General features: G+C 42.4%; 1 protein-coding gene across 4 annotated transcripts in view; it reads left to right on the top strand.

Moving 5' to 3' along the window:
• Nucleotides 1–14,073, top strand: part of SCAI (suppressor of cancer cell invasion) — a 37,599-nt gene that overhangs the window by 15,463 nt on the left and 8,063 nt on the right. For all 4 annotated transcript variants that reach the window (XM_015644940.1, XM_015644943.2, XM_033518359.1 and 1 more), the window contains 11 exons: nucleotides 1,655–1,750; nucleotides 2,354–2,440; nucleotides 2,980–3,078; nucleotides 3,734–3,830; nucleotides 4,586–4,684; nucleotides 5,307–5,459; nucleotides 6,277–6,378; nucleotides 6,948–7,049; nucleotides 7,678–7,756; nucleotides 9,815–9,914; nucleotides 10,381–10,462. In XM_015644940.1, the coding sequence (XP_015500426.1) occupies nucleotides 1,655–1,750; nucleotides 2,354–2,440; nucleotides 2,980–3,078; nucleotides 3,734–3,830; nucleotides 4,586–4,684; nucleotides 5,307–5,459; nucleotides 6,277–6,378; nucleotides 6,948–7,049; nucleotides 7,678–7,756; nucleotides 9,815–9,914; nucleotides 10,381–10,462 (1,096 nt within the window). The remainder of the gene's footprint in view (nucleotides 1–1,654; nucleotides 1,751–2,353; nucleotides 2,441–2,979; nucleotides 3,079–3,733; nucleotides 3,831–4,585; nucleotides 4,685–5,306; nucleotides 5,460–6,276; nucleotides 6,379–6,947; nucleotides 7,050–7,677; nucleotides 7,757–9,814; nucleotides 9,915–10,380; nucleotides 10,463–14,073) is intronic.

Here is a 14,073-nt window from a genome sequence, read left to right as displayed (position 1 = left end):
TGTGTTTAGATAGTGCCTTAGCTTCTTTTGTTTAGCTGAAATGTTTACATCTATTACAACAAGAGAAGGTGGTGAATTGTTCCTTGGAGGAAATGCTTTAAATTTGCATGTGTTTGTGTCAAGCTGTATTTGAATGAAGATGTTGGCACCCTGAAGCACATATTTATATTCCTGTTTACCCCTTGCTACATCAACATACGTTGCAAGATTTTGAGCCAATTACAAGCTTGAAGGGATTTTTTTTGTTTTTCAATTTGGTAAAATCCTGCCCAGATTCCTTGGCATCTTCATGGAATATCAGCACCAAGTACTGGAATGCTTTTCCAGGCTGGTGAGAGCTGTAGCTGGTAAGGGATTCATTTTACTTGTAGTAGCTGAGCTAGGTCCCTTCAAGCTGTGTGGGAAATACAGTTGGCTGACAAGCAGAGGAATATTAATTTCCTTTCCTACCTCGGGTGCTGTTAAAGCAATTACAGTGAGCAGAAACAGGCCAGAATGCTGCTCTGAAATGGTGTGTACTGCTCTGCTTCTCTGACTCCTTCAGAGTACATGGCAAGGTTTCCTAAAGGTGGTGATTCCCTTGGTTTCTGCCCTCCAGGCTTGGAAATGGAATGTGCTGCTTTTCTGTCTGCTGAAGGTGGTACATGAACCAGCACAGTGATTTGAGAGAGAATTCCTTGTGGAAATCAATCTTGAATCAAGGGAAAGAGGATTCTGTCTTGGAAAAGCTGTGCTACTTCCACTTGTAGGGTTGTGCATCTCCCTCAAATGAGCTTTAGTGTAGATGTGTAGGGAATGTGTGCTCAGTGGGACTTGGGACTTTGGTCTCCCCTGTTGCATTTGTTTCAAGATTCAGGTCACTCCTGGGAAATGGGATGAGTGAGGGTTGAGAGCACAAACCTTTAAATTAAAGCCAAAATCCTTATGAATACGTCATAGTTGTGGGGTGGAAATATACAGCAGCATCCTTGCTTGGAAATCGAGGTGGGGTGGGAGAGCAGAACTGAACTGGGTTAACTGACTCACCCTGTAGCACTGGAGACTGACAGGAAAAAAAGCAGAAGTTCTCAGGTTGTGTCATGTCACTGGCTGAGTTAGAGGGTGACAAATGTGGTGATGGTGTAGCAGAACCCAGTGAATGTTAACTGTGAGCATCCATATGCTGGCCTGACCTGGTGATACTGGGGGATGTCATAGGCTCTGCTTCTGAAACAAGGCAGTATCCATCTGAAAAAGATTATTTCCTTAAGGAGTAACAATAAATATTATCAGTCTAAATTAACTAATTTCCACTGGGTTATTCTGCTTGTTCTTGGGTAGGGTTTTCCTGTATTATGATATTTTAGAAGTCCAGTTTGTCTTTCTGTGCTTATAACCATAAAATGACTTCTCTTTTAGCAAAATTGTAAGATGTTTTTCAAACACCTGTTGCATGCAGGAACATGATCATTTCCTATTTGGAGAGATCCAGTAACAACAGGTTTTGAGAAACTGGTAATCATGGTTCTTGTAGTTCTAGGTGCAGGCAGAATTCTAAAGTATGTCGAGTGAATCCTGAACAAAGCAGTTCTGACTTTGACACAAACATGCTCCTGTCATGTTGGGCTGACTGGATTCTGCTTTCTAATTCTGCTTTTGTCACTGTCTCTTGCAGGGATTTACCTCAGTATGGGCAGAAGCAGTGGCAGTCCTATTTTGGGCGAACATTTGATGTTTACACCAAACTCTGGAAGTTCCAACAGCAGCACCGGTAAGGAAATGTTGTAGGCAGATGTGTTGTGTGGGTTTAAGTGCAGCTTTAATCTCTGGAATGCCCAGGGCCCCAGCTAAGATTGAGATTTCACTTTGTTGTTCAAGCATGAAGGGAGGGAACAGCTGCTTCCTGCAGTGCTCACAGTCTATTGAATTAAAATGTTGCAGAGTGTTCAGTGTGACTTTTTTAACAAACCCTTTTGCTCTACCTGAGTGTGTGGTGCTTTAATTTCTTACTGAGGAGGTGATGGATTCTGCAGAGCAGAATCTGGAATGGTGTGAAGTCTCTTGCTGCAGCGTGGGCTCTGATCCTTCACACCTTCCTCTGGCTACATAGTCTGAATGTTCTCCTGGGAAGTTGTGACCTTTTGTTGCATTTTGTGCAACACACTTATGTCTGGTTCTGGCAAGTTTATGCAAGATAAATGGCCCTTGTTGTGGGGTGTGTGTGCTGTTGGCTCTGTGAGGGGCTGCTGCTGGCAATGCTGCACCAGTAATGAAAGCTGAATTTGGCCTTGCAATGGCTCTTTGTCTTGTCTGGTGGGATGTTCTGGGAAATTTGGGAATCCTTTTAATTTTTCTTTTCTCTCCTGCGACATAGACAAGTATTGGACAATCGGTATGGGTTGAAGAGGTGGCAAATTGGGGAAATTGCTTCCAAGATTGGGCAGCTCTATTACCATTATTAGTAAGTAAGCACAGAAGAGGATTGAAGAGGGCAATGCAGGGTTAGTGGCAGCTGCATGTCAAATGTCTGGATGCTCAGTCAGGTGGAATCAGTGATTGGGCTGAGTCACAATGCCTGTTTCTGAATGAGGGTCCTGGGGACTGCATGGGGTGCTGCAGGGAAGGGCCCCTGTGAGCCTGGTGCTGGTCACACTGGTACTGCCCAAGGACTTCACTCCTGCCTCCAAAGTGTCTTCCATGTGTGCTGCATTGGAATGTTGTGCAAAAGTGTGATTTAAAAGTTTGGGAGCTTAATGTTCCTTTAAACTGTTCAGTGACCCTGTCACCTGTACATGTGGGTGCAAGATGGGCAGCTTTGATTGTTACTTGAAATGGGATCCAAGCTCTGATATCTGCCTTCCCAGAGTGAGTGTGGCTTTCATACAGTGGCACTTGAGGAGGGAGTTCTGCCATGGATGCCCATGGCTGAGGGGCAGGAAGGGAGGGTTTGGCATGGCTTTCTCTTTGAGGCAGTGAGCTGATGGCCTTATTCCTCTGCAGCCTGCGCACCTCCGAAACCAGCTATCTCAACGAGGCTTTCTCCTTCTACTCAGCAATTAGGCAGAGGTCCTACTACTCCCAAGTCAACAAAGAAGACAGGTATGTCTGAATAGAGACCCTTGCTTTTTCAAGACTGGAAGGTGTGTAGGAACAGCAAGGAACTCTAAACTGTAGGAACACAACTAGGATAAAATCCATGTTGTTGAAGGAAGTTTCTTTTAATCCTTCTGCCATGGTTGAAAAATTCAGGATAAATAAGAGCTGTGCTGTATGACTGGAAGAATATTCTGTTACCTGGTCCTGGATAGAAGGCTATTAGCCCCAAAGTTTTGTCATTTTAAATCCTGAGCAGTATCAGTGCCAGGAGTCGTGATGTTGTGGGTGGAAGATGGGTCAGCTGGGCTGGAGCAGAGAAATCTATTTGATTCTCATCAGGCCTTTCAGGGGAGCAGCAGCTTGTACTGCAATACAGCAAAGTTTGAAGAGCCAGCCATGATATGACTCCCATGCCCCTGGCATGTAAGGAGGCTGTGGCTTTCTTAAATTATTTTTTATGTCCCTATACTTAATTTTAACTAAACCTCCAAGCAGCCAAGTGCCTATTCATCACCACATGAGTTCTGTCAGAACTCTTAATCTGCAAGTGTTCAGCCCTGCTCTGGTCTTAAACTCCTCCTCTCCCTTACCCCTGCTACCTGCCTCTGTTCTATTTTGATCTCAGATTTGGCTGTGGTGTTTTTGTTGTTGTGTCTAGGCCCGAATTAGTGGTTAAGAAGCTGCGCTACTATGCAAGGTTTATAGTGGTTTGTCTCCTGCTCAACAAGATGGATGTTGTAAAGGACCTTGTAAAGGTATGCTAAAATCAGGATAAAGGGGCTGAGGGGTAGGAGGTTGCTGATCCTTGCTTTTCTAGTCTTTCTCACATCCAACATAGGGAATACCTTCCTTCTGTGATGCAGACATTTAATAATGACACTTTAAGATCAAGTTGTTTGGTAGCATTGTTTGAACAGCAAGTAAAAATATTCCAATAGCTGCAGCCCAGAGAGGGAGATGCCCTGGAAGTGCAGCAAAGGAACAGCAAGCTGCTCCCCACAGCATATGCTTCCCAGCCTCTCTGACAACCTCGCTTCAGGCAGTTCCTGGGCTTGACAGCTTTGTGTAGGTTGCATTGCTGTCTGTGTCACAGCTCCCTTGAACTGCAGGCTTAGCTTAGCACAGCTAAACCAGCCAAACCATCCCCTTTCTCAAGGTATTTAAAGTTACTTGCAAGCTGAAATTTGAGTCCTTGGTATCCGTAGCTTATGGTAATAAGCAGTGACATAGCTGTGAGTGGGATAATTATACTTACATCCAGATATTCTTTGCATTTGGACCTACGTAAAAGACAATTTGCATTGCCAGAACTCAGTGTAACGTTGGCATTCTGTCTGCTGAAAGAGCGCGTTTTGGCTGGCATGTTAGTCAGGAGTATGCTGCATATGTTCTTAAGGAATTTATTTATTTATTATTCTTAAAGGCCAGCACAGCTCACCAAATATAAGGTTACTGACTGCCTGTTAAAGTCTGGTTTTAGGACTGACTGTGTCTGAACTGTTTGCATCAGGAGCTGTCAGATGAAATTGAAGACTACACACATCGTTTCAATACTGAAGATCAGGTGGAGTGGAACCTGGTTCTTCAGGAAGTGGCAGCATTTATTGAGGTGAGAATACCATCCCCTGAAGTTGTTTCAGAGCTTCCTGTCTTATTGATGGAAGTGTTCCTGTATCACCACATCTGTGAGGAAAGCAGGTGTGCCAGTGCAGGGACAGGATCCTGGTCCCATGAATCACTGACACGCGTTCACAGGAATATTTAAATATTGCCAGAATTGGTGGCAGCATTATCATTCACTCTCCTCCTTTGCTATTCGTTTCTACAAGGGAAGTAAGCTAAAATAGGCAAGCTAAAATTATTATGAATGTAGGAATATTTAGTTTATTCCTCATGAATTTGTAAGGTTGTTGATGACATTTGACTCCTCAGGCATAGTGAAGCTGAAGCAGAGTCCATGTCATTGGAGGCAGTGTGCTTTTCTCTCTGCTGTACCTTGTGCTTGTCACATGTATTTCTTGCAGTCCCTAAGGACTTTGCTTTTCCTGCTGGGAAGGCTTTACCCTGTAGCCTGCATACAAATATATAGATACATGTATGGAAAAGTAATTTAAAAAATCTGCCTCATTTGTGAAATGTTTATTGTAAGCGCCAAGATCTGTGGACTTCTCTCTGACTGCAAATCTGTATGCTTTCCTGAATTCTTGATTTATTCTGGTTGCTTTTTTTAGGCAGACCCTGTCATGGTTTTAAATGATGACAACACCATTGTAATCACCTCTAACAGGCTTTCTGAGACGGGAGCTCCGTTGCTGGAGCAGGGGATGATAGTGGGACAGCTTGCTCTTGCAGATGCGCTCATTATTGGGAACTGCAACAACCAGGTAAAGGAAATTCTGGGCACCTGGGTTTGCATCTTTGGAGTCCCCCCATGACATCCCTTCTGATCATACAACAGAGATTTCCAACAGAGGAGAACATTGAAATATTTTTATTGTGATGGTTGCAGTAGTAGCAAGAGGAAGAGGGTTCTCAGAAATAAGAGCTAAAAATGAAATGTTAGATATGAGACCTGTGGTACAGACCTCTTATTGTTTATATTCAACATGTCAATTGAGTAGATACAATTGATTTTCATATACTGGTTTATTTGTAACAACATGCAAGCATGGGAGACCTCTAAGAGACCTCTAGAAAAAGCTTGACTTAAGCTTTCATATGACTCTCTCCAACTTGCTGCAACTTCAGTGGCAACAGGAAGAGGTTTTCAAAAAACATTCTACATCCTGTTTTCAGATGATAATGATAGTGTAGTTGTACAAATTTCATTACTTCTCTCTGAGCTCTTTTCAGGTAAGGGAATTGTATTCAAACTACACTTCATCTGTCTTTGTCAGATTTTTTCTGAATTCATAGTACATAGCCATTTCAGCACCTGAGTGCTGAGAGAAGCCTGTAATTTGGAAGCAGGGGTCTGCAGTGCAGTGACTTGGCCTGGTAGATCAGTAACAAATAGACTTTGTCTTCTGTGAGCTCTTCTAGAAGTCAGTCACAGCTCTTTAGAGATTCAAAGATGACACTGACAGATCCCTGAGAGAGAATAGTCTCTCTGGTGTGCAGTGTAGTCTCTTAGCTGGTTTATTCCAGAGAAATTCTGTTTAATGTGTATCAGGCAGAATAAACTGTGTGACTCTCTTGCAGGTCAAGTTCAGTGAATTAACAATTGACATGTTCCGAATGCTGCAAGCCCTGGAGAGGGAACCCATGAACTTGGCATCACAAATGAACAAACCTGGAATGCAGGTGAGTTCCACTTCAGTAACAAACCTGGCAACACATCTTAACTGGGTTTTTTGTTTGATTGATTGGTTTAAGTAGTGCACTCCTTCAGTATTATCACTGTGCAGAGCAGGTTAGTAAAGGTGGTGTAACCTTGACTAGAAATTAGTGAAGAGTAGCTCAAATCCATGGACTCATCAGGTTACTAAATCATCTGAAAGTAAATGTTCCCTTCAGAGAAAGCATCAAGTGTTCTATCTGTGGCCAAAAGAAAATATAAAGATTTTTAATTTATTTAATTGAGATGAAGTGTGAATTTTGTCACTAATTTCTTGGGTGATACTTGAGAGAATAAGAAAGATTTAGTTCACAATTTTCAGTGAAGGGTAATATAAAGTTCTGGTTTGAGTGCTGGGCATCTTGCTTTATTGTGTAGTAGGAAATGCAGAATGATGAGATGCAGACCATTTGTGTGGGTAGTGTGTTGGAGATGAGCATTCTAATAAACAGGATTTAGAGGGTTATGAAACTGCTTTGATAATATCTGGTTGTTGGGGTTTTTTGAGTAGTATTTTGTTTCTTTCTTTTAACAGGAGTCAACAGAGAAGCCAGCCAGGCGGGAAAACCCCCACAAATACCTACTTTATAAACCAACTTTCAGCCAGCTATATACATTTTTAGCAGCGTCATTTAAGGTTTGTGAAATCAGTGAATTTATTTGTAATAAAAAAATACCCAGGACTGCTTGTGAGACAGAATGAAATGTGGATTCCACTGATCTGGAGAATAGAAAAATCTTAAGAGTATTCTTTCATTTCCTAGCATGCAAAGCACAAACCAAAATCAGGGAAGTGCATCAGGAGGTTGTTGCTCTCGAGCACTGTATAGCTACACAATCTCCTGTCCTCTATCCCATTCAAACTATAAACAAAGCTTCCTTTGTGAATTGTCTGGGAGTTGGGGTCTGTGTGGATCTTGGAAGCTTTTGGGTTCCATATCCTGGAGAGCCTCAGATCTGGACAAATAGTAAAAGACTCTGTGGAAGCAGATGCTTTCTCAGTGCTGCTTGGAGCTCTGATATCAGCCTAGAGGTTTGTGTGGAGGAAAGTTAGAGACTTTTAATGAGGTGACACTTTTGGTCTGTTGGAAGGGGTGTAAGTAGTGGGGCAGGGCAAATCCATGTACCAAGAGCAGAGCGGAGGGGAGTCAGAAGCAGGAGTAGCACAATTATAATGACAATGTGTTTGTGAAGGTGATGATTCAGTGTCAAAATAAACTTGTACCTTTCTTCCCTTGCCACTGGTCCCCTTGTTTGTGTTCCAGGAGCTGCCTGCCAACAGCGTGCTGCTGATTTACCTGTCTGCCACGGGCGTGTTCCCATCAGGTCGTTCGGATAGTGAAGGTACAATAAAGGAATGCTCCCTGTCATGAACAGGGCTTGAATTCTCTTTATGTTCCAGGACAAGTGACCAAGAAAGATGTCACAAAGCTCCTTTTAAAAGACAAGTCAATTCGATTCTCCTGTCTACTTAGTAAGATAGCCTTTATTTTCCACAAACAGTAATTTAATCTTTGTGTTTTGATTAGTGTGCATTAACCTGAGAACTTTTCAAAGGACACATCCAGTTTTTGATGCATCTGAAATATTAAAAACCTCCCAATTTTGAAGACCACATGGCTCAGTTGATGCATCAGCACAAAGTTCATAAAATGGCTCAGTGGCACTCTGATTCTTTCCAATGCCCAGCACCAGGAGAACGTGTGGCCAGGACAAGGGTGGTGAAAGGACTCAAGCAGCTGCAGGGACTGGTCTATTTGCACGCTCATTAACCTGACAATTCAAGCCCTTCTCATGATTTTTGACTATTCCCCTCACCTCACCCTCCTGTTCTTTTCAATCTAGCAGAATATTTGGATGCAGCTGCAATGTAAAAGCTGAAAACTGGTTGGCTGAAGTAAACACAGTCCAAAAATCTGTTTATATAATTCAAGAAAAAAATCAAAATAACTTTTTAACATCCTAAATATTGTAAAAACCTCATCTGTTTGAGACTTGCATTCCTTTATAAAGATGCATGCTTTGTCCTCCCCAGTGCATGATTTATAGAGCTCTCAAAATGTTAAAAGAAAAAAAAATCCCTGTCAGCTTTGGATGGTGGCAGTGATTTTTTTTTAAATGCTTTTAACATTTTACTTCTGCAGCTTGGTGATAGGTCCTAACTGAAGTGTGTTCTCTGAAGCCTGTATTCTCTTGTTGTTCCCCCTCTCTGCATGTATTGTTTCAGCTTAAGGCCTTGTGGCAGAGGCACCTGGGCTCAGCCACCTGAGGAGCTGCACAGCCAGAGTGCAGCTTTCCCTCAGTGAATCCATCACAACTGCATTCTTTTAATAAGGCACTGTGGTCTGCACACACTTCTGCCTTATTAAAAGGGAGAGCAGCTGCAAGTTGCACTGTGTATTGCCTGCAAGTCGTGTGTTTGGCAGACCATGTGAGGTGTTTGTAACAGTGCTAAATTAATGTTTGTTCTGTTCCTGATTTTGTATCCCCAAAGCTTCCCTAAAATGGAAAGGTGCCTTGTATCCAAACCTGAAAAAATTGCATTTGGTGGCCAAATGTGGGTCAGCCAAGTCTGCAAATGTATGACAGAATGAGGAAACCCTAATACTTTATTTTACTGAAGTTAGTGACATTTCATACCCATACCAATGGCAGAAATATTTCTTGGTATCTTGTAGGATTTGATATTTTTTATAGCCATTGCTTTTGTCTTTGCTCTCCATTCATTCAGGGGTAGCTCAGTTTTGCAAATTTATATTCAGCTTACAGTGGGAACATATGTCCAGGGTTGTGTGTATGAGAAAATTGTGAATTCTGACTTCGAAATCTTGAAATACAAACCTTTGCTGCAGATTTGAAATCTGGTTAAAGCTGTTTTGTCCCTTTGTCATTCTCTGAGTTCTCGCTTCTGTCCTTTGCAGTGTTAGAACTGCAAATGACAGTAGTATTTCTAGTATTTTTGATTCATTTAGCCTTGTTTTTTGATTAAATTCTGTATCTGGAATATGAAAATTCATGCAGTAACTTTACAAAGGTATTGCTTTTCCTGTATCAGACATTTAATGGGTTTTAATCTTTTTTCTCTATAGTGTAACAAGAGACAATATTTGGGTCATTTGCATTAATGTTTGTGGATAAATAGTGAATAATTAAATTAAAAGTTATGAAGTTGCATTCCTTGCTTCTATTGGATAGATGCTGGAATTTCTAAAAAAGCATAAAAAGGAATATGCAGTTAGTGAAGTCTTCACATTCCTCTTTCCCCTCCTTACAACTGCAGTAGTTCAGATTCCCTTAGTTTTCTGGGATTTCTTGTTGCTTTCTCCCTTTCATGTAATCTCTAAATGTACTAGCAGGGGTGAGTTGCCCCAGCTGATTTTAGCTTCCTTTTCCCTCGTGAAGGTCCGTACGATTTTGGGGGTGTGCTGACCAACAGTAACCGGGACATCATCAATGGGGACGCCATCCACAAGCGCAACCAGTCCTACAAGGAGATGCACTGGTGAGTGCTGTGGTGCACAGCTGCACATTCACAGGAGTTTGTCTTTAGTAGAGAAAAATGCATCACTGCCTCTGGAGCTCAAACTTCTTGGTGCAGGACATCATAATGGGGCTTGGCTTAAACACTTAGAAATGAATGTGCAGCTTTAAATGATTGTTTAAACATTTCAGCCTTACTTATGGAAGTTAGTTAATATAAATTCTTAATTACTGGCAAACTTCAGATCAGTGGTGGATGACCTCTCAAGAAGTTAAAAATCTCCTCAACTAATAAGTCCCACAGCCTGTATTGTAGACAAATACAGACACTAGTGCAGTTGTTCTCTGAGGATGAACCTGGGTACTGGGTCATGGGGAATCATTCTGCTTTTTATCTGGCTGTGGGCAGCTGTGTGGCTGAGACACTTGTGCAGTGTCAGAGCTGTGCAGCAGTTGTGGTGCAGTAAGGTGTCCCTTTCTCTTTGCAGCCTTCACCCTGGAGATCTCTACCCTTTCACCAGAAAGCCCCTGTTCATCATCGTGGATTCTTCCAACAGCGTTGCCTACAAGGTAAGGCCCTTGGAGGCAGTTCGTCGTGTGCTAGGATGCAGTGCCAACCCCTAGTTAGCTTACACTTTTAACAGGCTATTTTTTTAAACAGTTTGTATTCAGTCTTTCTTTTCTTTTGAGGTTGTGCATGCTAGTCAGGATCTGACCCTATGAATAGGAACAAGAAGGAGAAGCACATGAACAGCCGCTCATTGGAAAGTAATAAATCCTCCTGGAGGGAAAAAAGGTTCAAGATTTCCAAGGTCTGGTGGGAGGTTTACTTTTGTTTTATACCAAAGACAAATCTCGGTGGGTGTGTGTGTATGTGTGTATGGGGGAGGGAGATAACTAATATGCTTTTCTTTTTTCCAGTCACCCAACATTCAGTTGCTTTTAAGCAACAGAAAGGAGTCAAAGCATTGAGCCTGATCTTATAAAACATGGGGTGTTTGTGTCTGAAAAGTGTCTGAATCAAGGAAGTAACAAGCCTCAAATTAGCATCCAGTGTTACTGTAGAGTTGTGTTTGCTTGGACACTGAGCCTTCTTCCTGGGGTGCTCTGAACTTACAGTAGAATTGCTCCATGCCACATCACCTCTGGGAATCTGCAGTTTGGGTAATACAGAAGTAGGCATTGTACTCATGGTGAATCTGGAGAGTATTACACATGTGTTTCATTCATGAATGGGGTAATAAGAATGTGCTATATCTGGGGAAAGTGTCACTTCTTCTGTGTTCCTTTTTATAGCTCCATTATGTGCAGTGAGGGAAGGGAACATCCATCCACAGCTGCGTTTTGGAGGAGGAACAGGGACGTCTAGTGGCCAGAGGAACTTGTGCCTTGTTCAGTGTCCACAGGCTGTGCTGTTTGTTTTGTTTTGAAGGCATGTGTTGGCCAAGCAGAGGTACTAAAGCAGTGGTCAGTGTGATTCAGGATAGTTCTGTGCTGAGCCAGGGAACTGCTGCCTGACAGCCAGATAATGATCTGGCCTCTCTGTTGGGTCTTTGGTTTGTTGTAGCGTAATGTATCTCAGAGGGCTTTTTAAACACCACTTTATTTGAGTTCACTGCACTGGTTTCAGAGCAAATCTGCTTTTTTCTTGAATTCCCTTCCCCATTTAAATGGAGGGAAACACAATTGGAATTATTTACTTGTCTTTCTGAGAACGTGAGCATTTGGAAGGGATTTATTTCCGTAGGCTCTTTCCTGAGGTTCATTCCATCAGGGGGATTGGTTTCCTTCAGGGGAAAAAGGTATGGCTTGTTTTTGGTTTGGTTTTGGTTTTTGCACTACCTTCCTCTCTAATAGGATTGTTAAAAGATGTCAAGTGAATCAGCTCTGTAGGAGAGCAAGGGATTCCAGCTCTGGACAGACTGGGGTTCTGTGTAAAGCTTAGAGAAAAGGACCTGTTTGGGGCAATGGATTTCTACATGTAGATTCGTAGGTGTTGTGAGAATAATGTCAAGTGTTTACAGTAGAATTTGATTTCTGTATTACATTTAAATTTGATAATTAGGTTTTCTTTAGATTTTGTGGGCACACAGTAAGTAGCTCTGTAACCTCCATTGGGTTTCTTTTCCTTGTTCTGCAGTGAGCTGACAGGGGTGTGAAACCCACTGGTCTGCTCAGCACAGCTGGTGGAAAGCATCCAGCTCTGTCTGTGTAGGAGTACAGAAATGTGAGCTTTGGAAGTATTTCAGGACAGGATTATGGAAGTGGCTGCTAGGAACACTGACCCAGATCAGAACAGTATGGGCAAAACTGCAAAGAACCTAAAAAGAAGTATGTTTAGCATTTCAGAAGTGACATTCATCTTCCCCATCTCTTGCCACTGAATGTGTGAGGGGCTGGTTTAGGTGTCTTGTTTTGTTTTCCACTGAAGGTTCATGGCAGAGCTCTTAAAGTCAGTACTTCCAGCCCTTGTATACTCCTGCCTGTGGTGGTGCTGGGGTCCTTGTCCCCAGAGTGCCCTGACAGAGCTGTCCTGTGACTGTCCCCTGGTGGGCTGGGAGGTGTCTGGAGGCTCAAGTGTTGGCATAAGCAAAGAGGTTCTGTGTGACCCTCTGAGGAATTGAAGTCAATTTTGACTTTTTTCCATGTGTCTACTCTGATCCTTCCTGATAGGACAGGAGCTATTCTGACATTTAAATGTCACTGCCAGCAGTACTGGCAGCAACAGCAACTGCTCACACATATTTTTCTGCAGCGCGCTCCTGCTCTCCTGCACGCATCCCCGTCCTCTCCCTCCCTCCGGAGGACTTAAATGGTGATGACTGAAAGTAAGTCCTGCCAGGAAGTGACTTGCCAGTTTGTCAAATCAGCAGCACTTGAACAGCTTCCTCCCTGTATATTTAGCTGAAAGTGGAAGATAACTGCAAATCGAGCATATCTACTGAAAGCCGTGAATTTTTTTTTAACACTTCCATTTAAATATAGCTGTCTGTGTGTTCTTGAAGGTTACCACTGCATATGTGGATGAAATAATATTTTTAAATCAATATCTTCCTGTAGCTGTGGTTGTCTAGGATCATGGTAAAATGCAAAGTCTTAAAACCAAACCAAACCAAAACCTCCAGCCAGTGAGAATGCAAGGCCTTTGTCAGTGATGTGGTATAAATACTTAGCTTAGCAAAGCTTAAATGTGAAGTGACTTCTTTTGGAGATGATGGGCAGTTCTCTCTTGGAAGGAGATGTACATGACATGCATTGTAAAAATCAGCAATATTTCTGTTGGAAAATTTGAACACTGAAGTAAAAAAACAGTCAATTTTGAAACAGAATGAGGTTTTGTTTTTGGAGTTGTTCATGCACTGATAGGTAGGGCATTCCATATCCAAACCTCTTATCAACATCTGGATTGCAGGGCAGGTTTTCCTGGCTTAACCTCTGCTGGGATAGGGTCCAGAAGTGCTCTCAGCCAGAGACACACAAATGACCCAGGGGTGCTCTTGGCTGTTGGACTGCAGGGCTGTTCTCACCGGTGGTGTGGCTGCTTTGGTCTGTAACTGAGTGACACACAATGGAATTAATGAAATGTCAATCTGCTCATGGTACTGAGCATAGGAGTTACTGGAGAAGGTAAAACCTTGCCAGTGTGTGTACAATTCAAACCAGCAGTGTCTGTGTGACTCCTGGAGTTTGAAATGTTTCTTTCACCAGTTCCTGGGCTGCCTGTTGTTACTGTGTGCAAGGGAATTGTCTTTGTTTCTTCCTTAGAGGCCAAACCTTAGTATCCAGCATTATCAGTCTTCCCTGGGCTCCTAACGAACTAGAAGGGGTTTTAGTACTACTCAGCACTCTTGTCAGAGATGGGAAATGTTTTATTTTGATTAGACTAGATTTCTGTCTCTAGTATTTAGCAGATTTAGATCAAATTAATTTGGTAATACTAATATAGTGGAAATATACTGCCTGGAAGGGAAAGTTCATTTGAATTATGCAGAGGCCAAAAGGAATTAAAAAAAAAAATCTTTTGAGGATTCTACACAAGCAAATACTTGTGGTGTTGTATGTCTTACACCTGTAAATGGCAGTTTTAAGAATCCAATATCCAGATTTGTGGCATTTGTATGCTCGGGAGGGGAGGTTTAAGTCTGTGCTCTGAAAGGATGCAGACACAATCACATTTTCTA

Source organism: Parus major, chromosome 17 (assembly GCF_001522545.3).
Source record: "Parus major isolate Abel chromosome 17, Parus_major1.1, whole genome shotgun sequence".
NCBI classification, from domain to species: Eukaryota; Metazoa; Chordata; class Aves; order Passeriformes; family Paridae; genus Parus; species Parus major.
This window is presented reverse-complemented; position numbering and strand designations above follow the sequence as displayed.